The 24,727-nt window shown below is 38.3% G+C and overlaps 1 protein-coding gene across 1 annotated transcript; it reads left to right on the forward strand.

Moving 5' to 3' along the window:
• The first annotated feature begins 682 nt into the window (after positions 1-682).
• Positions 683-3,312, forward strand: LOC149918462 (uncharacterized). The gene is made up of 2 exons (XM_090137089.1): positions 683-865; positions 904-3,312. Exon 2 carries the CDS (start codon positions 1,077-1,079, stop codon positions 2,280-2,282), a length of 1,206 nt encoding a protein of 401 aa, XP_089993215.1. The 5' UTR covers positions 683-865; positions 904-1,076; the 3' UTR covers positions 2,283-3,312.
• Positions 3,313-24,727: the final 21,415 nt, after the last annotated feature.

Raw genomic sequence — 24,727 nt, forward strand, 5'->3', positions numbered from 1 at the left:
CACCCTTATCAAACTGAATGCCTACTACAAGTTTTGGAACTTCGTAGCTTTCCAGGCTTAGTACCTGCTATTAAAAGGCAATGCACAGCCCAGAGAATCTGAATCAGCAGCAGTAGCAGCAGGAAATACCTCTTTTAAGAGAGAAAATATAAAGGGACTTTCATGTAAGGTAGGCCCACCTGGACATAACTTTTATAGCTTCTGTCACCTTGTTGTCCTGATGATGAGGAAAAAGACAGCTGGAATTTATGGATTTCAAGAACTTGATGAGAACATTTGGAGAAGTTTGTTAATCCTTTTATCCCCAAATGTTCACTTTCTGTTCCCAGTAGAGTTCAAGTCCTCTTACATTCTTGATTGTAATGGATCTGTTCCTGTTTGTCTTGGTTTCATTTCCTCTATGAACTAAGCTTTATGTTGCTTGCCAAGTGGAATCATTAGATTTTTCAAATTTATCAAGAGACAAAACCCTGGACTATGTAGCACATTGAGAAGTAACTCCAAGTGAAATGTCAGCCAGCAAAATAATTTTAAAAAATTTAATGAGCGTGGTAACAGTGGAGAATGGTTTCCAAATATTGGAAATATAATGATAGCAAAAGGGATTGAAGCTTAAGGGATATGCCACAGGTATACTTTAATATGAAAATAACTTTTGCACTTCCCAGGCCAATTCGCCGAGGATCGCCGCTTCGGAGCTGTTTCAGCCAGAGCCGCAGCGGCTGATCGCGAAGAACACGTGGATCTCGATCGGTTCCCTCTTCCGGGGGTCCCCGAGACAACAGAGACGCCCGGCAGATCTCGCGAGAGCGGCTGACGCAGCGGGGGCGTTGCCAGGGCAACGCCTTGAAAAAACCTCCGGGAGGTGGACAGCTGGCCTGTCAGAGCATCGCTGCCCACCAGGGTGGAGAGGAGAGGCGTTATCACTGTGAGGTAAGTGGCAGGTGCGGGGTCACCCATTAACGACCTGGTAAGGGGGCGAGGGCAGGGCCAGCACTATCAGCAGCAGGGTAGGGCTTATCGGTCACGCCCTGTTAAGGCTATTCTAGTTGTGCTAATTAGTCTTCAGGTTCTCCATGGCTCCACCCCGGCGGAAGGCTACTGTCTCTAAAAATAATGTGGGGACCCAGACAGAGGCCCCCTGCACATGTAAAAGAAAGACTGCCAAGAAGAATGCAGAGGTGCAGACTGAGGTCCCAAAACAACATGCTAGTGTGCAGGTCACTGGCTGTGATGAGTGCCAGAGCCTGGCCCTTGCAGTGCCAGGCGATGGAGGCAGCACTTGTGTAAGATGTGACCAGCTAAAGGACTTACTTTGCCTTGTGGTCAACCTGAAGGAGGAGGTGGAGAGGCTAAGGACCATAAAGGAATGTGAGAGGGAGATTGATTGGTGGTGCCAGTCCCTATCAGCCCAGAGATCTTGGCACACAGCTGAGGCTCTGCGTGGAGCGTGTCACTCCCTGCCGCCTTGCAAACAGGTAGTAGAGGGGAACCGGCAGGTAGACTGTGTTCCTGCTGCAGTGCAAGGCAATTTGAGAGCAGAGCAAGGCAATCTAAGGGAGGAGGAGGAGTGGAAAAGGATACCAGCTCGGCGAAGTGGGCGTCCTCCATCCCGACCATCCTCAGCTCCCCAGGTGCCTCTGCAAAATAGGTTTGAGGCCCTGAATCTCGAGGGAGAGGTGAGTGAGGGGGTGGAGGGAGGTCCACCTGTAAGGTTGCCTCGGGCGAAGCGGTCGACCCCACGCCTCAAGACTGCCTCCGCCCGGAAGGACAGAAGGGTGGTTGTCATAGGTGACTCCCTGCTGAGAGGAACGGAAGGCCCTATATGTCGGCCTGACCCTACCCGTAGGGAGGTGTGCTGCCTCCCTGGGGCAAGGGTCAGGGACATTGCTAGGAAACTTCCTGGTCTGATTGGCCCTTCTGATTATTACCCATTATTGATAGTTCAGGCTGGCAGCGATGAAGTCGCTGAGAGAAGCCTGAGGTCTATCAAGGAAGACTTCAGAGGACTGGGGCGGGTAGTTGAAGGAACGGGTGTGCAGGTGGTTTTTTCTTCCCTACCTTCAGTGGCAGGGAAGGATACAGAGAGCATCCAAAAAACCCGCCTCATAAATAAATGGCTAAGAAGTTGGTGCAAGCACAGGAACTTCGGTTTTTTTGACCACGGGGCAATTTACTCTGCGCCTGGCATGATGGCTGCAGATGGAAGTAGCCTGTCTCCAAGGGGTAAGAGGATCCTAGCCCAGGAACTGGCAGGGCTCATTGAAAGGTGTTTAAACTAGGTATGAAGGGGGAAGGGGACAGAATGAGGGCCACTGGGATTGAGCGGGTAGTTCGTGGCTCAAAATGGAGTTCGATGGGTGAAAAGGGTGGAGTTCAAAGTGGTGGAGAGAGGCAGGGGGGTGCTGCTTCCCTAAAGTGTCTATACACTAATGCGCGCAGCATGGGAAATAAACAGGAAGAGTTGGAGATCTGTGTGCGGTCGCAAGGCCATGATCTCATTGCGATCACGGAGACGTGGTGGGACAGCTCGCATGACTGGAATGTTGTCATGGAGGGCTATGTGCTTTTTAGGAAAGATCGGCTGGTGAGGCGGGGTGGTGGAGTTGCTCTTTATGTGAGAGAGCAGCTAGAATGTATTGAACTCCACCTGGGGGAGGGTGATGTAGCAGTGGAGAGCTTGTGGGTGAGAATCAAGGGGCAGGCTGGTATGGGTGACACCGTTGTGGGTGTGTACTACAGGCCCCCTGATCAGGAAGAGGAGGTTGACGAGGCCTTCCACAAGCAACTGAAAGTAGCGTCACAATCCCAGGCACTAGTGCTTATGGGGGACTTCAATTATCCAGATATTTGCTGGAAAAGCAACGTGGCCAGGCACGCGCGGTCCAGACGGTTCCTGCAATGTGTCGAAGACAACTTTCTGATGCAGATGGTGGAGGAACCAACGAGGGGAGGGGTGTTACTGGACCTTATTCTCACAAATAAGGACGGGTTTGTTAAGGAAGTAAAAGTTGGGGGTAGCTTGGGTTGTAGTGACCACGAGATGGTGGAGTTCAAGATCTTGAGTGGAAGGTGCAAAGCAAAAAGTAGGATTGCTACCCTGGACTTTAGGAGAGCCAACTTTGATCTCTTCCGGGACCTACTTGGAGCTATCCCGTGGGCTAGGGTGTTAGAAGGTAAGGGGGCCTGTGAGAGCTGGTTGGCATTTAAACAGCTCTTCTTCCAAGCCCAGGATCGGTGCGTCCCTGTGAGCAAGAAATCAGGAAAGGGTGGCAGGAGACCTGTGTGGATGAGCAAGGAGCTCATGCACAAACTCAAAGGGAAAAAGAAGGTCCATGAAATGTGGAAAAAGGGTCTGACCACTCGGGAAGAATATAGAAATGTTGTCAGGGCCTGCAGGGATGCGACGAGGAAGGCTAAAGCCCACCTGGAATTGAATCTAGCAAAGGTGGTAAAGGATAATAAAAAAGGTTTTAAGTATGTTAACAGTAAAAGGAAGACTAGGGAGAATGTAGGTCCCCTACTAAGTGAGGGGGGTGTTCTGGTAACGGGGGATGCTGAGAAGGCGGAGATACTGAACGCCTTCTTTGCTTCTGTCTTCAGTGAAAAAGCTCCCCCTCGGGAATCCCAGGCCCTGGTGGTTAGTGAGAAGGTCTGGGGAATGGAAGACTTCCCTTTAGTCAGGGAAGAGGCGGTCCGAGAGCGCCTAGGCAACACCAATGTTCATAAATCCATGGGACCCGATGGGGTGCATCCACGGGTGCTGAGGGAGCTGGCAGAGGTGATTGCTGAACCGCTCTCTATCATCTTTGAGAGGTCTTGGAGAATGGGGGAGGTGCCTGAAGACTGGAGGATAGCCAATGTCACTCCAGTCTTCAAAAAGGGCAAGAAGGAAGATCCAGGTAATTACAGGCCAGTCAGCCTCACCTCTGTCCCTGGAAAGGTGATGGAACAGATTGTGCTGGATGCCATCTCCAGACAACTGGAAGAAAAGGAGGTTATCAGGAGTAGTCAGCACGGGTTCACCAGGGGGAGGTCGTGCTTGACCAACCTGGTAGCCTTCTATGATGTTGTCACTGGCTGGGTGGATGGGGGGAGAGCAGTGGATGTAGTCTACCTTGATTTCAGCAAGGCATTTGACACTGTCTCCCACGACATCCTTATAACGAAGCTGAGGAAGTGCGGGATAGATGAGTGGACAGTGAGGTGGGTTGAGAACTGGCTGACTGGCAGAGCACAGAGGGTTGTCATTGGCGGTGCAGAGTCTGGTTGGAGACCTGTAACCAGCGGTGTTCCCCAGGGGTCGGTGCTGGGACCGGTCCTGTTCAACATCTTCATCAATGACCTCGATGAGGGGGTAGTGGCCACCCTCAGCAAGTTTGCTGATGATACGAAGTTGGGAGGATTGGCTGACACGCCCGAAGGCTGTGCTGCCATTCAGCGAGACCTGGACAGGCTGGAGAGCTGGGCAGTAAGGAACCAGATGAAGTTTAACAAAAGCAAGTGTAGAGTCTTGCACCTAGGGAGGAATAATTCCATGCACCGGTACAGGTTGGGGGATGACCTGCTGGAGAGGAGCTCTGTGGAGAGGGACCTGGGTGTCCTGGTGGACGACAGGTTGGCCATGAGCCAGCAGTGTGCCCTTGTGGCCAAAAAGGCCAATGGTATTCTGGGGTGCATTAAAAGGAGCGTGGCCAGCAGGTCGAGGGAGGTTATCCTCCCCCTCTACTCTGCCCTGGTAAGGCCTCATCTGGAGTACTGTGTCCAGTTCTGGGCTCCCCAGTACAAAAAAGACAGGGATCTCTTGGAAAGAGTCCAGCGGAGAGCCACAAAGATGGTGAAGGGCCTGGAGCATCTCCCCTATGAGGAAAGGCTAAGTGAGCTGGGTCTGTTTAGCCTTGAGAAGAGAAGACTGAGAGGGGACCTGATCCAGGTCTATAAATATCTAAGGTGTGGGGGGCAAAGTGGCGAGGCCAGACTCTTTTCAGCAGTGTGCAGAGACAGGACAAGGGGAAATGGCCAGAAGCTGGAGCATAGGAAGTTCCGCACCAATGTGCGCAAGAACTTCTTTACGGTGAGGGTGACGGAGCACTGGAACAGGCTGCCCAGGGAGGTTGTGGAGTCTCCTTCTCTGGAGATATTCAAGACCCGCCTGGACGCCTACCTGTGCGACCTGGTGTAGGGATCCTGCTTTGGCAGGGGGGTTGGACTCGATGATCTCTGGAGGTCCCTTCCAACCCCTACGATTCTGTGATTCTGTGATTCCTTCTTGTTCCTTATGTTCCTATGCTGTCTCAGAAAACAATGTCTAGATATGGAGATTTGTGGGATTGAGAAATAGAAAACCCTTCAGATCAGGAAATGAGTCTGAAGGAATTGTTGTCATTACATTTCTAGAAGAAATCAATTAGTGGTTGGTTTGTTTTTACTTCTGTTCTCTAACATGGTAGTTCTCTCAAAGATAACTCATAAGCTCCAGTTATTCCGGAGCATTTTCACTGCTGTGACATCTGCTAAAAGGATAATAGGGTGGAATGTGGGAACTCAGTAAAACTAAATATGTCATGGATAAATCCATGATTCCTGGGTAGGAAGAACTATTTGGAGATGTGATAGTCAGTGGAAGCCTTGGTGGCAGGAAGAATGAATTCCCTGGGGGAGTGAGGAAGGGGAGGGTGTCACAGCACCCAATGGGGAGGCTGCTCTGTCGGGCTGAGACAGAGGTGTGATGCCATTGAGGTGTCTTCTAGCAATGTCATACTATATTTTGATCACAGCTGTTTTCACTCTGCAGTATCTCTTTTCTGTCTAGGAAAACATTTTCCATGCTTTATATCACCAATTAATAAAACTGTAGCTGTCTATTATATAAAAGTTTATTAGACTCTTGATCATAATGCTGCAGGTAAATACTCTAAAAACTTAACAAAGCAGCAATTTGGGAATACTAGAATTGAGACATGGATTTGCTAATAAAGAATTCATAGAGTATAAATGTAAATTTGTGTTAAGTGCAGCAGCACTGACATTTGAAACTAACAGTGAGAGTAAAATTGATGTATCAGTGTTTTCTGATGAATATAAATGAAAATTTCCTTTCTCCCTCCTCTGGAAAGAATATTAAACCAAAGTAGTGCTCCTCAAATAGAAATCAGGGTTTTCTAGTGAGAATTATTTTAGAGGCTATGCAAAAAAAAAAAAAGAAAAAAAAAAAGAAAAAAAAAGTGACAAAGTGCAGCATATGATTTTAGAAGTAAAAATAATTATTTTGCAGAGGATCATAAAAGACTACTGAGAAGCCTACACAGTCAAATTCTTAAAATATGATGACTATTATTGGTAATTCATAGGGACTTTCTATCAACATATGTTACAGAAAACTAGTTTTAATGTACTGATGTGTGGTGTACATGAGCAATTCAAACCTGAAGCATGGGTAAGAAATTCTTCAATTTAAAGCATGTTTGACCGGGATGTCCAAAGATAATTTGAAATTGCTTTTGCTTTCAATGAAGCCAAAACTTCCTACTGAGGCTCCACTTACTTTCTGAATTTTTTTTGCTGTTGCTAATGATGCTTGATGCTAGATTAAATGGTTGAGAGTTTTTCCTGTCCATTAGCACTGTTATTTCTTAAACAAAGAAAGAGTTATGTTAAATGCAGAGACTGTATATCTATGGAGTAATAAATAAAAATGTGGTTGACATATAAGAAAAAAAATCCTTGAAGCTGTATATAAATATGCAATTTTTATACTCTGTTTTTGCAATTCTTGCAAGCCTTTTGATGTTTATAAAGTAAGCCTGTTACACTAATTCAGAAAAGCTTGATTGAGCCCAAATCCTTTGCAAACACAAACTTTATTAAAATGCTAAGCTCTAAACTGCAACCATACCAACAGATTGTGTACTGCCTTTGTTTACTTATGATATTTGTTTGAAAAGTAATAAAAATTGCTAATCTATCAAAACTTAAGGGAAAGGATTAATTATTATATTTTTATTTGTTGGCCTTAGCTTCTTACATTATTATTATTTACTTTTTAATGCACTGTTTTAATTGCTAGTATACTAAATGCTGATTGTAACAGGCAGAAAATCATATGCAGTATGTTTATTTATGTTAAAATACTTGATGGAACAACATGATGACTATTTTTAACAAGATTAAATATATTAAGAAAGTAACAGAGGAACAATTGGTAGCCAATAAAATAAAATGTTCAAATTCAGATAAAATATTTGGCAACTTGTAAAATGTTACTCTTTTTCCTTTGCATTTATTATTTAGCATCACGGATCACAAATGAAGTTCAACTAAAAATACACATGCAGTGGAGAGAAAATCAAGTATATAATCCACACGTTGTTAAAAACAAATTGGCACTGCTGTCATTTATGTAAGGTAATCAATAATGAAAACAGTTTGAAAATAACATAGAGATCTCTTATGGGAATGATTTAAAGTATCATCAATCTTATTTTGTAGATAAATAAACTTGGGAGTAGTGATAAAGTGGCTTCTAAAAAATGTCTATAAAAAGTAAGTGGTAAGGCTAGCTATGTAAACACCAGTTCTGCAGCTGGGGTTCTGTCCTTTCCTTCTGCTATTGAGTAATTCATGTTGTGTTAACTAGTTTGGTAATAAAGCTGAAGTTCTCATTTTGACATAGAGTACAGCTTAAAGCAAAGTCCCTCAGAGAATGACACATCTGACCCAAGTGACAGGGTAGCAGTTGTGTAGTGTGTGCTTCAACATTATGTAAGGTTCAGTCTGCATCAAGTATCAGAACAAAGTTTTTGAAGTTATAAGACCATGATCTTCCCTTCACGCAATTTAAAATCTAGATTTTCTCCTATTTCTGAACTCTTTTTCTGAAAGTTAATTTCATCCAGAACTCCTGAATTTGCTTAGAAGAAATTAAAGGAAAAGGGAGGGAGGGAGAGAAAATGATGAAGATATATACACTTATGATACAGTGTTTAATAATGTAGAGATAATTCTGTGTAGAATGTAGCCTACATATCCCCAAGACCTAGCCAGTATCTTTAAAACTGTTGCACAACAAAGAAGCATTCTTAATGTATATCTTGATTTTTCTAGTTACCTATCCAGAACACTAATAAGATTATTTGCAATTACTATATTTTCAATAATTAAATTTAATTCTATATTGAATGACTTATATAAAAATGCTATTTATCTTGCTTCCTATTAGACACATACATATTAATGGAATTTGAAGAATTTGATGTTTTCAGATATCCAACAGTTCTATATGACTTAAATGACATTTGTCACCACAGGAAAATTCCTCTATCAGCCAGCATGACTAACCTTGTTGCATGAAAGTACAAATATTTGTCCCATTCCCATCTAGTTAGAATTACATCTCAAGTGATTTCAAGTAATTTAAAGTGACACAACTGTTCTTGCGTAGCAGGATAACGCCTATATGATATCTCTGAGAGTCCTCTCAGTATCTTTTCTAAAGAAAAGGAAAGGAAAAATTACTTTATTTCAATTAGAATTGAGAACTTTAGGATCTTATTTTCTATTGATGACGGAGTGGGGGATGGGAAGAAGGAGATGGTAAAGATGAAAGTGACAGTGATAAAAGGTGAAGGATTTGCTTATAATGGACTCATTGTGAAGTTTCAGCAGTAGGACACAACTTAGATGTCAGAGGTTTGAGGGGAGTGCACCTGATTAGTGCTGATATTTTAACTAAGGTAAGCACACTTCAAATATGTAGCTCAGTCTTTTCTTCTTTTCTTCCCAATTCATCAAATTCTTGGCATCGTCAACAGTTTTCAATATATTGCACAGCAAAGATTAAATTGGGGCTGACAATATTGCAAGGAAATGGAGCAGCTTAGAAATAGGATCAAATGCAATGCAGTATTCAGCAGGGTGGAAAAATGGCACTTCTGAAATCATAAAGGCAACAGAAAACAGATGATTAAAAAATCCATCTGAAATAATGATCTGTACAGATTGTAAATAATGTGTGAACAATATAAATTAATTTTTGCATTAAAATATGATATCAAAATATGTACACATTGCACCTGGAAAAAGGTGTTAATGGCAAGAGAATAACAGTGATATACATAGAAAATGAATGAGAGGAAATAGCGTGGTATATTTAGAAAGAAGAGGTAAAACATGCCCATTTCTCTCTTACTTGAGAAAAGAAAATGTAGAAATAAAATCAGTAATGATTCTTTGGAAAATACCAAGAATTCCCAGCTACATGTAGTAGCAAATGATTAAAAAATATCCTCTATTTTGCTTGTCTCAATATATATATGTTATTTGCAATTTTCTGTGTTTAGCAGTACTCAAAACAATATTTTCAAGACAAGGGAGCCTCTGTAGGCATTCCCTTTTCAAATTTCTTACTTCCAGAATCTATTTCCTTAATATCATAGATTCATAAAATTAAAGAATGGCATGGGTTGACAGGAACCTTAAAATCCTATATAAAAGCAACTCGGAAAGTAACTTCTCCTATTTTATGGTGTTGATCCACCATATCAGAGGCAGATGTCAATGGTATGAGGAGGTTGAACTTTCCTACCAGTATTCCATTACATTTTCTTGCTGTGTGACAGATGGCAGCAGAGGGGCAGTCTGACAAAATGGTGTTCTGACATGGAAGTGACTATGAAGCAGTGGTGTCACAGAATTCCTCTGTGCAGAAAAAAATTGCAGCCATTAGTATTTATCAATGCTTACTGAACATTTTTGGAGATCAAACAGTGGGTGTGAGCACAGTGAGGCAGTGGGTGGTGCATTTCCGCAGTGGCAACAACATGAAAGATGAACCATGTTTGGACTGCATGTAGGCTCTTGTTCACATCTGGTGAAAATCCATAGCTAATGGTGATGACAGCATTGAAAAGTAGTGTTTTGTAGCTGAGAATTTTGTTTATGAAGTGGAGTTCTTGTGCTTTTTGTATTTGTTGTAGTTTCCAAGGAAATAAATAGGAGACATTACTTTCGAAGCAACATATGTAGTTGTAATCCTCCAGCCATGGTGAGATTGTCACTCAGTAGATCAAGCTAATAATTCAGTTTTATAAAGTAAACAAAATCTAAAGGAGGATGTTTCCATGAGCACACTTTTTACACAGGAGAGGAAAATTATATAAAGAAAACAGCAGTTACTAAAATATTCTTAACTGAGAATTTTTTTTTTTTAGAGTCAGTTTAATCTGGTGTCACTGCCAAAGATTATCTACACTTCCTTCTCCTACCTCTTTCTTCAGTTTCCACCCTCCACTGTTTGCAGGAACTTGAGCAGGCTGTGTAGTACCTAAGTACCAATGTATTCCTGTATTCAAGTTTCTCCTTGCCCCTTTCTGTATTGTTGCTCACCATTGAAAAGAGTTTGCCCCCACTGACTTGACCCTCAGCTCTCTCTCCTCCAAAATTAATGGTCCCGGGTGTAAATCAGTGAACAGTTGGGGACCTGAGGACCCCCAGATAGCACTGATGCTGAGGTAGTTGACACAACCACGTGGGATAACTGAGTGTAGAAGGATGTTTGGGGATACAGTCTTGCACTGCTTTACCTTTGGCTTATCCAGATGGACTGGAGGTGAAGTCAAGCTTATTCTAGTAATGCAGAGTTTACTTCAATTGCTGAAGAGGATACAACAGCAGCTTACAAAGAAAAGAAAATCCCAGACTTTGCAGTATAAATCAAGAGCAAAACTAGATTGTCACATTGCTGGTGACAGTCAGCTATTCTTTGAGAATGGCAAACCCCTGTCTGAACTGGCAGCATTAATCACTTCAGCTTTTGCAGAGCTGTGAACATTGCTGATACTAACTGATAATGATATGGACATACTGTTAGCTGATTAAGATAACTATGGCAGCAGGAGAGAAAGGGTAAACACCCTGCAAATGTGTTCTTGAATTCTAAGTGCTCTCTGTTTAATCTTCTGTTTAAGAGCACCTTTAAGATGTCACATGACTTGGACTGAAATAATACATTTCCTTTTTATGTACTTTTTGTTTTCTATTTACATTTTCTCTGTGGATATGTATATTCCTTGTCATAGAGCAAACAAAAATAATTGTATAAAACACCACAGAATTCTAACAGTCTGGGAAATGAGCTGACCTATACATTCATTTGAAACAGCAAATGTATTCTTAATCATTTTTAGCTTCTAATATCCAGTAATTATTGTAATTATAGATTCAAAGTAACATAGTTAACCTTACTAGTAAATTACATACATTTATGTGAACAAAGCCACCTACCACAATTGTAGACTAAATTACTATGGCAGATAGTTCCAACCTTTGGCCTACAGGCTGCATGCAGCTGACTATCATGACAGTGACTCTGCCACACCGAGCAATGTGGCCCATTCCCAGCCGCACATCAATCCCTCAGCAACAACCTAAAAAAATCAGTAGATGATTTGTATAGTCTGAGCTGAAACCAGGGCATGGAGCAAAATGCACAGTGCTGAGTCAAGTTATGGTGAATAATTTTGTGCAGTTTGTTTCATTGACTAAACACAGTCCTGTGAACAGTGAAAAATATGTAGCCGTACTTGCTCTTTTGATAGAGGAATTTGAAAATAAGTTCTCAAGATTGCAGAAAACCCATGGATTTTTGGATATTTTGTAATTCAATTTTTTGGCTGATATAAATTACCAGATAATTTTCAAATGAAATGTACATAGTTGCAATAAAACTATAGTTGAAAAGAAAAAATAGATCATATTTCTTTACTAGACTCTTATGAAACCTATTTTACCAGAGAAAAACATCTCTCTTCATAATCACACCTTATTCTGTCAATGCATTTTTGGAAGTACATACATTTGTGAACAAATATTTTCAACAGTGTAGTACAGGAAGAGTAAAATATGGTCAAACATCTCTGATGAACACCTTGAGAACTCACTAGTAATTGCAACTACTGACATTGAATCAGATCTTGATGTATTACTTCCACAAAAACAGGGTCAAATATCCAAAAAGTTTTATGTATTTGTTGCCATTTCTTAATGCTTTCTTAAAAAATATTTTTTTAAAAAAGCTTTGTTATATATATCTATTAGACATATTACGTATTTTAAATGCAGCCCAGGACAATTCCTCTTCATTCTATATGGCCCAGGGAACCCAAAAGTTTGGACACTCATATTATGGAATAATTTTAAACAACAAAAGTATCTGGAACTTATAGAATCTCAGAAACTTCTGAGTTGGATTAGATGACGTTTAAGGGTCCTTTCCAACTCTCCTACCATGAACAGGGACATCTACAGTTAGAACTGGTTGCTCAGAGCCTGGTTCAGCCTGATCTGAAATATCTCCAAGGATGGGGCATCCACCATCTCCTGGGCAGCTGAGAGGCCTTTTTGAAGTCTCCCAGGAGCTTTCTCTCCTGCAGACTAAAAAGCCCTGGTTCTCCCAGGCTATCCTCACAGGAGAGGTTTTCCATCACTTTGATCCTTTTTTTGGTCCTCCTCTGGACACATTCTAACAGATCTGTCTCTCTCCTGTGTTGAGGACTCCACATCTGGACACAGTACTCCAGGTGAGACCTCAACAGTGCAGAGCAGAGGAGCAGGATCAGCTCCCTCATTCTGCTGGCCAAGCATCTTTTGATGCAGCTCACGATACAGTTGGCTTTTGGGGCTTTGAGGGCACACTACTTTCTCACGTCCAGCTTGCCATCCACCAGTACTGTCAGGTCCTTTTTGGCATGGCTGTGCTCCATCCTTACATCCCCTAGCTTTTACTGAGAGTGGCTTTTACCACAACCTCAGTGCAAGACCTTGCACTTGAAATTATATTAATATGTGTATGTTATACTCAACAGCTGAATGTTGTGGCCTTAAAAGGGCCTCAAAAAGGCTCTTGCATCAAATACAGTATTTAACATAAAATAAATTTCTGAAAAAAAGCTTCAATTCCATTTCAACAAAAATTCGCAGATTTGAATGCCCTCCCCTCACGATCTTACAACATTTGCTATAGGTGAAGAAAGAAGAGATCTAATCAGCATATCATTTAAACTTGATTTCATTTTGTTACAATAAATGGGAATAGAAATCAATTGAATAGTGACTAGAGATAAAAAAAGAATACAATAAGATACATTGACAAACCAGTTACAAATATTAAGTGCTAATTGAAACATTGACTGCTATAAAATTTATGCTCTAATTCAATTTGAATATGCACCAGTAAGGAAAGGGCATTGCTCTTCAAAGAAATCCATACAATTTGTAATTAAGTAGAGAAGTTGAGAAATACAAATTGTTTTTAGAATAAAGCTGATTTTAATTTCGCATTAAATACTTCCTGATGAAGTACATGTTCTGTTAAGGTTAATTCAGTACATAATCCCTTCATTGACTTCAGGACTAGCATTACTTCTCATTAGCTGACAAAAATAAATTAGAGTAGAAATTTCCAAATAGCATTCTTACTATCCCAGATAATACTCTTCCACGCCTCGTATACCCCCTTACTTTATCTTGGGATAGAAAAGGAAATAGATTGCTTAATCTGCAAATCCAGGTGGATATGTTTTGGAAAAGGACAAAATTCATCCTGTTCTTGCAGTGTTTTGTGGTGTTAGAAGGTATTTCCTCCCTACATTTACAAAGTGGTGCTTCTAAGGCAGAGAAAATATGAAGCCTTTCAAAAGTGCTGACACTCAAAGGGAGAAAATGGCAGTATGGTCCAAGCAAATACATTACTACATAACTGAGACCAGTCTTAATGGAACTAAAATCCAGTCTAGATATTCGATGTGATATTTTACTGTTGAAATAAAGAATGTTAGTTAAGCTGACTGGGCTAAAAAAGCTTTACCCTGCACTGATGTCATGGGATCGGACCCTTCTGGATGGGGCAGTCTCTTACTGCCTGGCAGTGGGTGCTGGAGGGTGCTTTCCTAGCCATTCCAAGCTTTTCAGGTTTGACTCAGTCTCAGGAACTCTCTCCTATCTTATTTGATTTATTAGTCTCAATTTCAATTAGATTGTATTATATTGTATTATCTTGTATTCCGATATCATAGTTCGTAAAATAAGTTCTCCTCCATAGATTGTTGCCGCTGTTTTTTTCCTCCCTTCCCATTTTGTGGGGCCAGGGAAGTGGCAGGGGCCTGCTGCCCTGTCACAGGCATAGATTGATCTAATTAACTCCATGACAGTTTTTGGTGGAGAATGTGGGCATAGCTGCTTTTTAGCTTTTAGAACGAATCTCTCTCCAGAATAGTACACATAGGGTGCGGTAAGCACAAGCCAAACCCCAAATAAGTTGTACCTCCTTAGATTTATGTAAGCTGCACTGCCCCTGACTCAAATACTTTCCTAGTCTCTCAGGATACCATAGGTGTTCAAGAGAGAAAATGCAAAAGCTTCTTCCACAGATCTTCTGCCGTGCATCATAGCGCCCATTTATTTTCTCAGATGATAAATGATAGAATTCAAGGAAGCAGTGTCAAGTTGTACCAGAGAAGGTGTAGACTGGATATTAAGAAGAATTTTTTTGCAGAAGAGGAGGTCAAGGTTTTAAATTTTTTTTTTCTTTTTTTTTTTTTCTTCGGGAAAATGATGGAGTTCATGCTCCTGGAAAGAAACAGGTGAACTATGGTTTAGTGATAGGATATGGTAGGTTAAATTGGTTATTTGACTGTTGATCTTGAAAATTTTTTCCATTCTGAATGATGGAAGACAGACATAGGCAAGTACAATCAGGCTAGTAATACTCACAGAGCAATAGCATGGAAAGGCAGTGTGGAAATGTCCATCAAAACTTATTACTAATAGTAATAAGCCCAGATTATTAGTTATCTCTTCCGCATGTTTTCTGTCTCTTGGGGATAAATTATTCTGATGGTATTATATAAGCAAGCACTACTGTGTGTTAAAGAGCTGTGAGACATGTCAATGAACTTTGTACCACTTCTAGAACACAACTGACATAAATTGCTTTAATTGATGAGAAACAGGTGTTTTACCACAAAGAATGTGTGAAGCCCCATGTGTACCCCCTCTACATCTTACTTTGCAGCACCTTGAAGACTGCTATCAATGCTGTCTGCTGAATAGATCTAGAAAGACATCATTAAAACAGAGAGGGTGAAAATGCAACAACGTCCATAAAATGGACTATCCATTTTAGACTAGATATTAGGGAGAAATTCTTTACTGTGAGGGTGGTGAGACGCTGGAACAGGTTTCCTGGAGAGGTTGAGGATCCACCTACCCTAGATTTGAACAACCCAGTCTGAGAGGTGTGTAGAGCAGGTGAGTTAGAACTAGATGTTCTTAAAGGTCCCTTCAACCCAGACCATTCTATAATTCTATTATTCCATCACCTTCAAACTTGTTAGAAATAGGAGCACTTGTCTTCCCTATTCCTTTGCTGTGAAGAAAACAAATGCATTCTAGTATTACAAAATAACTTAAAAAAAACACCATAAGAATGCAGAAAAAGCACTCAACTATTTTAATTTGCTGTCAGTATTAGCTTGAGTTAGCAGATGAGGGAAAAATTTAATGGCAGCAAATACATAAACATTATCTCTCGTATATATTCCTACAGTTTCTGGCAATCATCATTTAGCTGTGTAATAAGTAAAGAAATGACAGTAACACTTTACTTTTATGGTAGGAAGAACCATTCATGTGCAGGAGAACTTGTGACGAGCAACATGAATCTCAACTAGGGATGTGATCAGAAGTGTTCTATTTCTTCAGATGGAAGCTTCTATCAATGAATTAATAACTGGTAGAACTAACAGAAAAGATAGAACTTCAGATAGTTGAAGCAAGTCCATCTGCTTAATTAGTTAACTTCTTAAAACTGGGTTTTTAAGAAACTGAGTTCTTGGGTTTAATAGTCATGTTTTCAGGGACTGGTGCTTATTAACATGAAGCAACTGAAACCTATTTGCATACTCTGTACATTGACACAAAATCAACCTGGAAACAGTCTTTATTTAACTTGAATTTTGTAGACCTGATCACTCTCTGAGTATTGCAGTCTCCTTTAGAACTCAGGACTTTTAATTTTTCATATACAGAAAAGAACAACAACAACAGAGCCTTCTTTTAGTTTTATAGCTTTATAGACACACAGTTATATGTTCTGTGAACTTGAAACTACCAGCTTCGTTATTATCCAGTACTACATGCTCTCTCCACACTCCTGCTGAAGATCACATACTTTGTTACTGAGACGTAGAAATTGGGAAAAAAAATTGCAACTACATAGACAAGTGTTAAAGCTACCTGAATGAAAGAATATAATACTGTACAATTAATAAATGTACAATTAGTAGATCAGCATGGTTAGATAGTATTTTACAGGTTTATAGTTTGAAAGATTATCATGGTAGAAAGAGACAATCAAAAATGAAATTTTCAGCCATGTTCCAGACTCACACTAGAAAATTCCAAAAGGAAAAATAACCAGAAAGAGATCCTTCCTTAGTGGCAGTCAGCCCTTAAATAGGGTCTAGGAGAGGTGCAGCCAGGTTCCACCCCTTCTGGTCACACAGCTGAATTGCCTTCACCTGTGCTCCCATGACTGACTCAGATCTTGCCTCAGGTGATCAATCAGGGTTCAGGCTGTGACTCCATAGTTTCCATACAAGTGCACACCACTTTTCATCACAGAAAGGGGTCAGATAACAAAAAAATTCTAGTCATTGTAATGAATTTAACTTCAAAGAGTTAGATGTTTTTTAATTTTTCAGTCCAGGTACCAGCTGAATGTAGTTTCTGTCATTTCAGCTTTTCGTCTTAGGCAACTAGGCAGAGAAGTGAGTATCTAAAATATTTGGAAGACCCAAAGAATAGGAATAAATGGTAGTCAACAGGTCTATTAGTTTGAATTCAATAATATGGGAAATATGTCAGATCATCATCTTTAAGACTTGAAAAAGTCAAAGAGCATAGATGATGGCCAAAAAGAAGTAGAGAAAAAGGACCATATATTAGCAATGAAATACTCTAATTTATACTACATTGAAAACATATACAGAATTCAAACTTGTACTGCAGCTAGTTCCTTGCCTCACAATTTCTTATTTCCTCATTCTTTACCCTTACATGTGGTGTGACCTGAAGTGACAGTGACAGCACTTACTTGGTATTTCCTGTAATGAGTCATAGCAACCTCTGTTGTTTTCTCTCCAAACAAGCTTACCACGGATAGCCTTTTCTCTTGAAATCCAGTCATTTAATAGATTACTCCTTACAGAAAAAAAAATGATTTTTGATTTGTACTGAGCTGTTGTAGAGTAAGAGATTCAAGAGCTACTGCTCTTTAAGTTATTAGTTCCAGATCATGTCTGATAATAAAAAATACGTTGTTATATACAATTACAATGATCATCTGAAGCAGAATTGTTTTATAGCTGTTAACAGCTATAGTAATAATCAAAGAAGAGTAACAGGTCTTTTGTCATGATGTTAAAATGCATTAAATTTCTTTTTAACTTCACACAAAAAAATAAATTATGGAAAGAAAACTAAGCTCTCTGAAGAGCTACTTAGGAATTTCAGTAGCATTCTAACACCATTTCTATGTAATTAATTCACGTGAGAAAAGTTATAGATAGTCTTTAGTAATAGGCAAAAATCTGAAAAATTATTTAAAAAACATATTGCACATTATCCACATTAATTTGTCCTGAACTAACATTGCAGTAGCAATTATACAAGGAAATAACACAATTATGTGTAATTGTAATGAATTTCTAAATCAAAGAACTACACACGAAGAAAAATAATTTGTTGCCTTCTCACATATATTACAAATAATATTCAGATTTAAAATGCTTGAATATCAAGTAGAATTGAAGAGAAATTTTCTGAATAAAACTGGTAGAAGAGATAACAGAACAAGAGCTGGTCTTACCTTTCATTCATTCCGGAGATAGGAGGACACAAATCTCCCTACTACTGTGTAAATCAGTTGTGTATTTATCTGTGAAAATAATTCCTTTAGTTGCATGTTGAATGGCATTGTATCTCCCAGAGCAAAATCCTCTCCAAGTTTACCACATGTAAAATGGAAAAATAGGAGGTTTAGGTGAGTAGCTTTCTACATTTTAATGTTCAATGACATGTTTTTGAAAGCTTTTTTTTTCCAAAATTCTTTGGCTTTGTAGAGCTTTTGCCATACACAGTTCTTCCATTTTAATGCCAGATAGTCACTGAGATTACAGGGTCCATTTTTCTGAGACACAAATGCTAAGTGTGGTAGCCAGAGGCTGAAAAGTCTGCAACTCCAGGTGCCTTTGAACCTCACAGCACCTTGCTTCTTATTTCCAGGCTTCTTCTGCTGATTTCTTAAGCACATTCTTTCCTGCTGTATTAAGTGATGTGTTTCGTAATGTTGCAGTAGTGAAAATCAGATAATTTTGGACATAAAATGGGACGTTAAGACACAAAACTCACTAGCTTTTCATTGTGCTTTCTTTCACACAAATTTATGTATCATTTATCTCAATGTGATGCAAATTGAGGCAGAACCTCATTTCTACCCATCAACAGTCATGGTACCAATCTTTGTGGTTACCACCAATCACAAAGAGTAGGAAAATGGGAGGTAGGCTGCAGTAAGACACTGTAGCTATGGGAGACTCTCTTCTCATAGAATTGGTGAGGATGGGATTAATTTGTTTGAGTCTCTTGCCAAACTGATGGGGCCTTACATATCAATTGCTACAAAGTTTGAAATAAAATTATATTTCCAAGCTTATTGCTTTAGGCTATCTAAACCTGAAAGGTTACTCTGGAGCCCTAAATTCCACGTCAATCTATGACTATTCAAGGAAGTTCAACTTTGCTGCTTTTGTTATTATTCAGATTGCTAAAATTTATTTAATGTTCTTATTTTTTGAAACTGCTTTAATTTCAGTGACTAACTGAAACAATTCCTTCTAGCATAGAGGGAATCTTAGAAAAAAAATGCCTTTTGATTTGATTCAAAATGAAACCAAGAGAATGATGAAGTCCCCAACTTTCATGTGAAACACAAATCTTGTTTTTTGACCATTTAATAGCCAAGTTAAGATGCCTCATCTGCAGTGCTGAGAGAAGAAGGAAGAAACTGGTTATACTCATGAATTTCAGGCAGCAGTAAACCTTCAAAACTGAAATGAATTTGATGCATTGGACATTTTGTTCTATGTAAATCCTTTGAATTTTGAGCACAAGTGAAGCATAAAAAGTTTAGTGAAGGCCATAATTTCATATCAAAGTTTTACTGTCATTTCACATGCTTTATGCACAGTCCTTCAGAATACCTTTAAAAGCTTGGAAGAGTAGTTTGCAGAACACAGAGTCAATCTGTATAGAAAATGAATATTTTCAGAAAATATTTAAAAGAAATCTATGATCCATAAACTTATTTTTTAAGCTCTTGCTCATTATGAATTATTCATAAGCTAGTAAAAATAAACAATGTTTTTATCCTTTAACACAGACAGGATTATTGTTAGTGGATTTTTTCATGTTTTCACACATGCTGTCTTTGAAACAGTATTCATTGTAAACTATATTTGAACTACTTAAAAACTGTCTTGAGAGTATTGTAGCGAGACTCTTCACAGTGCTCTTGTTAATGGAAGAAGAATACTACTTTACATGGTATGCATTGCTAGGTTAATTATTTAGTGAATTTCATTAAAGCTCCATACGTTTCATTTGAGTTTTGTTGCAAATCTGACTTTTTTTTCTTTCTTTTTTTTTTTTTTTTCTTTTCATTATCAGCTGGAGGTATATAAGAAATTACCACGTTTCTATATGAGTCTTTCTTTCAAGAATTCTACCAAGTAAGAAATACCAATAACAAAAATATGATTCTACAATATACTTCATTTTCCTTCTGTCTGACAGGCTTTCTGTAATACTATCTAGGCAAATGAGAACAAAGTACAGATAGTAGTGCATCTGATATATACTTATCCACAAATATATGTTCTGATTCAAGCATACACTTTGTTTCTGCATTATTTAAAGGAGCATTTTCACATTCAGCTGCACATGTCCAAATTACCTCCTAGTCAGCAGACCCAAGGGGCATATTAAAAAATTGAATCTGTCTCCAATTACAGAATGCAGAAAAGGGGTGGCTGTGTAAGCATCTCTGAGCTACTTATGGAAAACAAAAACAAAAACAAAAACAAAACAAAAAAAAAAAGAGAGAAAATCAAAAAACAGAGAAGGAGGCAGGAGTTGCTTCAGGGACAGATGATAAAAATGGTAACTGATTAATTATTTGGACATTATATCCAGTGAGAAGCAGGATGCAAGTAACACTGATGTAATCATATTTTAACATCAGTTAGCCCAGAAATCAGTAATTTTTTTGTTATCAGTTATGCAATATATTTAAAATTGAAACACCACAAATTATTTTATCTATCAACACATTAATGACTGTTCTGAGTTTCTATTGACTATAGAGGTACCCAGACTCTTGGTTTAGGCACTAGAGTTGTGAAATAAGTTGAAGAGTAGCACACCTTGTCCACTGCAAATATTTTTCAGGAATAAATTTTCATATTTCAGAAAAATATGGAAATGCTATATAGATTTAGATTCTGTTTGTACAAAGAACAGGCTGCATTCACTAAGTATTCATTGAACAAAATTTTGAATTTCACAGAATTAATAGAGCCTTGAGTGTATCCTCATGTACTGAACTGAATCCATGATACTATTTAGATCAAAATTCTTGTACAGTTATATTGTCATGCGGTTTCTGAGAACAGATTATGTTATCCAAATATGTGTTACTGACCAAAAGGCTCCTCTTTTCCACTGAACTTAACTTCTCCCTTACTTGTTTCGTACGGTCAGATTAGATGTCTAATCTGAATGGAAATTGGGTTTAAGTGTATACAATAATTAATACATTTTTCAAAAGAAAAAATAGTGACCTGTGTGACCATACTTCACCTGAAATCTATACTTATGAAAAAATAAAAATGATAAATTGCAACTAATTACTTCAAAATCCTGAGCAATAGTGTAGGTTCTGGCTAACTTTACTTTTGATCTAATCAGCCTATTTTAGACTAAGACTAGGTTGTATTAGTTCCTCTAATCTCTCAAATGCAGACCTTTTATTCTCCTTTTTTTTTTTTTTTTTTTGTCTTATTCCTATGACATATTGATTAATTGTAAACTACTAATTCCCATAGAAGTGCAAGACATTATATTATTGACATGATATTATTTTGTTCCCATAGGAATGTCAAATACTTTCACGATGATTTGCATAAAAATGCTAAATATCAAATGAATTAAAGATTTCTGAAGATGTTTTATTTATTTATTTGTTCATTTATTTTATTCCACAGTTTGGAATTTTTTAGACAAATTGACAGGACAGATGATGGTTCATGAATATATATAATGACAATTAATTATTATTTTAACTTGCTGTGAGTAGCAAATTATTATATATTTCTTTTAGAAGGTATTTTTACATTATTACTCAAACTGTTTTGTTAGTCATATCAATATAATTACTTTGAAGGAAAATTATTTTCAATGTAGAAGTCATTAATCATCACAGTCCTCTAATTTAATCAAAATATTAAATGAATCTTCCATTGAGTCTTAATAAGAAGAAGTAAGTGAAGTAATTTAACTCATAATTTGTAGTTAAAATGCAGAACTGTGATCATCTTGCATAACATTTTCATCTTTAATTAAACAAACAAAAATAATTCTGTCTCTCTTGTGCTACTTCTCTTGAGATGATCTAGAGCCAATAGCACACACTGTAGGCTGTTTTTAAAGAAGAAACAGTGCCTTTATAAATATCTGTAGTACACTTTCCATGGAAGAAAATTGTTTTGCCAAGTTTAACAAGAACAGTGCATGCCTAAGAAGAAACCTCAGTCCTGAAAAGTTCAGCCACTACTGGAAGCTGAAGCCAGAGGTTACCATTTGTACTTAAGTACCCAGTGTACTGGGAAAACAACAGAAGGAGAAAATACTACAATTCTGCCATTAAAGAGTTGGCAAGGATTTGACATGTGCTTTCCAAACACAGCTTACAGAACTAGGTAAACAAGAACTATTTAAAACACATGAACTTGGATTTTTTTCACTGAATCAGTTCTGTCAAAAACTGTTCAAACTCCTGAGATGAACAGACATCTGAAATTGAAAAGTAATTAAGTAGTGTTACAAAACATATTAGTAAAAACAGTGATTTCTCCCTAAATAAAGTGGAAATACTAGAGGCATTGTGGCCTTCAGAACATTTTGATTTAGGAGTCTTGAATAATGAGTGATGGCTTATGGACTAAGAGATAAGATGGATAGTTGCTTTGAAGAGAAATGCTTTTTCATAGTTATTATTCTTTCTGTATATACACTCCAAACCTATGAAGATTAATGTTTCTACTGCTAAAGTGAGAATATAAATCTTATATTAAGCAACTTTCCAGGTACAATGTGTGTAGAAGGAGCCTGTCTTTCTCCCCACTGAAATAACATGGATTCAACTATACTTAAGAAAAATAGTCCATAACATTTGGAACAGTCCAAATATCTTCTGGATCAGGCACCATTTAGGATTTTTTAATTACAGGCGCAGTTTCCAGACAAGTCAGTGTGCCCAACATTGCTTGTTACTGTGAAACCAGATATTGTGTAATTGGTGCCTGTCATTGGAAGTATAGACAAGAGTGAATATAATAAATGTCATACTGAATCAGTCTAAATACTTATTGTTTCCAGAATAAAACATCATAAATGGAAATCTGGGGAAGAGCAAAAAATTGACAAGTGTATGTGACTTGTTCCCCTAACATTCTTTCCAACAATTTTCAATTCAGGATCCTTTTGTGGTGGACATGATGTATATGTACTTAGTAGATGTGTTTGGATTCCTATGAATTTGCATGGCCTCTCCTCCAGACCGTGTTTTTTTCTGTTTTTAACATAACTTGGAGCAGAATCACCGGCCTACAGCTGATCTCTAAAGAACTGTTTCCCTTAACAGGAGAGAGAGGAATGACACTGCAAAATTGTACAATGAGATATGATACTTCCTTGTTTAATTTGTTTTTACTTTTCTAGGAATTCTTAGCTTTTATCTACCTTTTTAATCACTATTGAATGGACGCTTCCATATTGCCATTTATTATTACTCTTGATTTTCTTCCTGATTGATAGCAGCAGTCCTATCATTCAGAGCCCACCATGATGTATGTGAATATAGGGCTGCTTATTCCCACATGCATGGCTTGGCATTTATGTATGCTGAACTTAATCTTTTTATTTGCCACTCACTCGATTTCCTGGGGTCCTTTGGTAGTTTTTTATTTTTACTGCTTTGAATAACTTGTTATCAGCAGTAAACTGTCACTTCACTAGTTGTTCAGTGTTCCTGGTCATCTATGATTATAACACTGAAATCTTTCTCTTGCTTCTAGTAAAGCGCCCATGTATAGAGAGTTTCCCTTGCTACAGGATGCGAAAAGCAACTTACAGCAAGGACTCCTGAATCCTTTGCCTTTCATCCACCTGATGTCCTCTCGCAGTTGGGGCTGCTTCTTTGAACTTAGTTCCTTTATGACAATCTGAAGTGAAACTATGAACTTCTCTATGCATCACCCAACACCCTCAGGTCATTTTCCGACAGGCTATTTTCAGCTGCTCTTCCCCAAGCCTGTAACACTGCATAAAGTTGTTATGAATAAAGTGCAGGACCTGGCATTTACCCTTGTATTCCTGTTGTCCCATTGATGCAGCATATCCATATTATTCTATCCTCGAGAAGATTGACATCCTGCCTAACTTGGTATCATCTACAAACTTGTTAAGGGTGCACTCAGTCCTCACATCCAGACAACTGATAAAAAGTTTAAATGATCTTGGCCCCAATACTAAGACCTGGGGATATATATAGTATATAGTATATAACTATGGGTTACCAAACATCAACCAGATTTACCTCAATGTTTTTGGACAAACTTAAATTTGAATATTACAATGCAGCGAAAGACAGAATTTAAATATAAATTTGAATGTAGCTAGGATATTCAGTTTACCATACAGTGTTAAACATTAAATATTCAAAATTTATAATCATTTTGGAAGTGTTATTCACATACCTGTACTTCAGTTCAGTGATAAGATAATGAGTTCTAAAACAAAAACTTGTTCATCTACTGCCAGAAATGAAAATGCAGATATATGAAGCTAAATAACTTATTTTCCAGAGCTGTTAAGACAAAAGAGGCACAGTGATTTTCACACAGCACCAAAATTTGCTTGTAATATTTTATGTTTCATTATCACTAGTATTTTGATTCTAGTAATGCTATGATTTATTTTTATCTCTGTTTGTGCTCTATGTGATTTGTTATTTTAGTCACTGAATAAAGAAAATAATGATTTGAAACAGCGTTTCCCTGCTGGCGTCGTGGATGAAATGCTTGCTTCCAGCAAATATTCATTGTGCTGATATTTGGAGCACTTTTACAAGTAAAATGGCATAATGTCATATAAAAAAAGGCTTTATTTGACATATATTACTATTCCTTCCTGTTGTTCTGAATTATTTGTTTGAGAACAACACCACGAAATTCATATGGAGTTTACCATATAAATATGGATTGTAAGCAGTTAAGTGACCAAAGTTTTGATACTTTGATTGTTATAGATACTTTTCCTTTATCCTAGTGAAACA

The sequence above is a fragment of the Phasianus colchicus genome, chromosome 3, assembly GCF_987193195.1.
Source record: "Phasianus colchicus chromosome 3, bPhaCol1.hap1.1, whole genome shotgun sequence".
Classification (NCBI taxonomy): Eukaryota; Metazoa; Chordata; class Aves; order Galliformes; family Phasianidae; genus Phasianus; species Phasianus colchicus.

Coding starts and splice junctions, on each gene's coding strand:
- LOC149918462 (XM_090137089.1), top strand. CDS start 1,077: ATGGCTCCACCCCGGCGGAAGGCTACTGTCTCTAAAAATAATGTGGGG.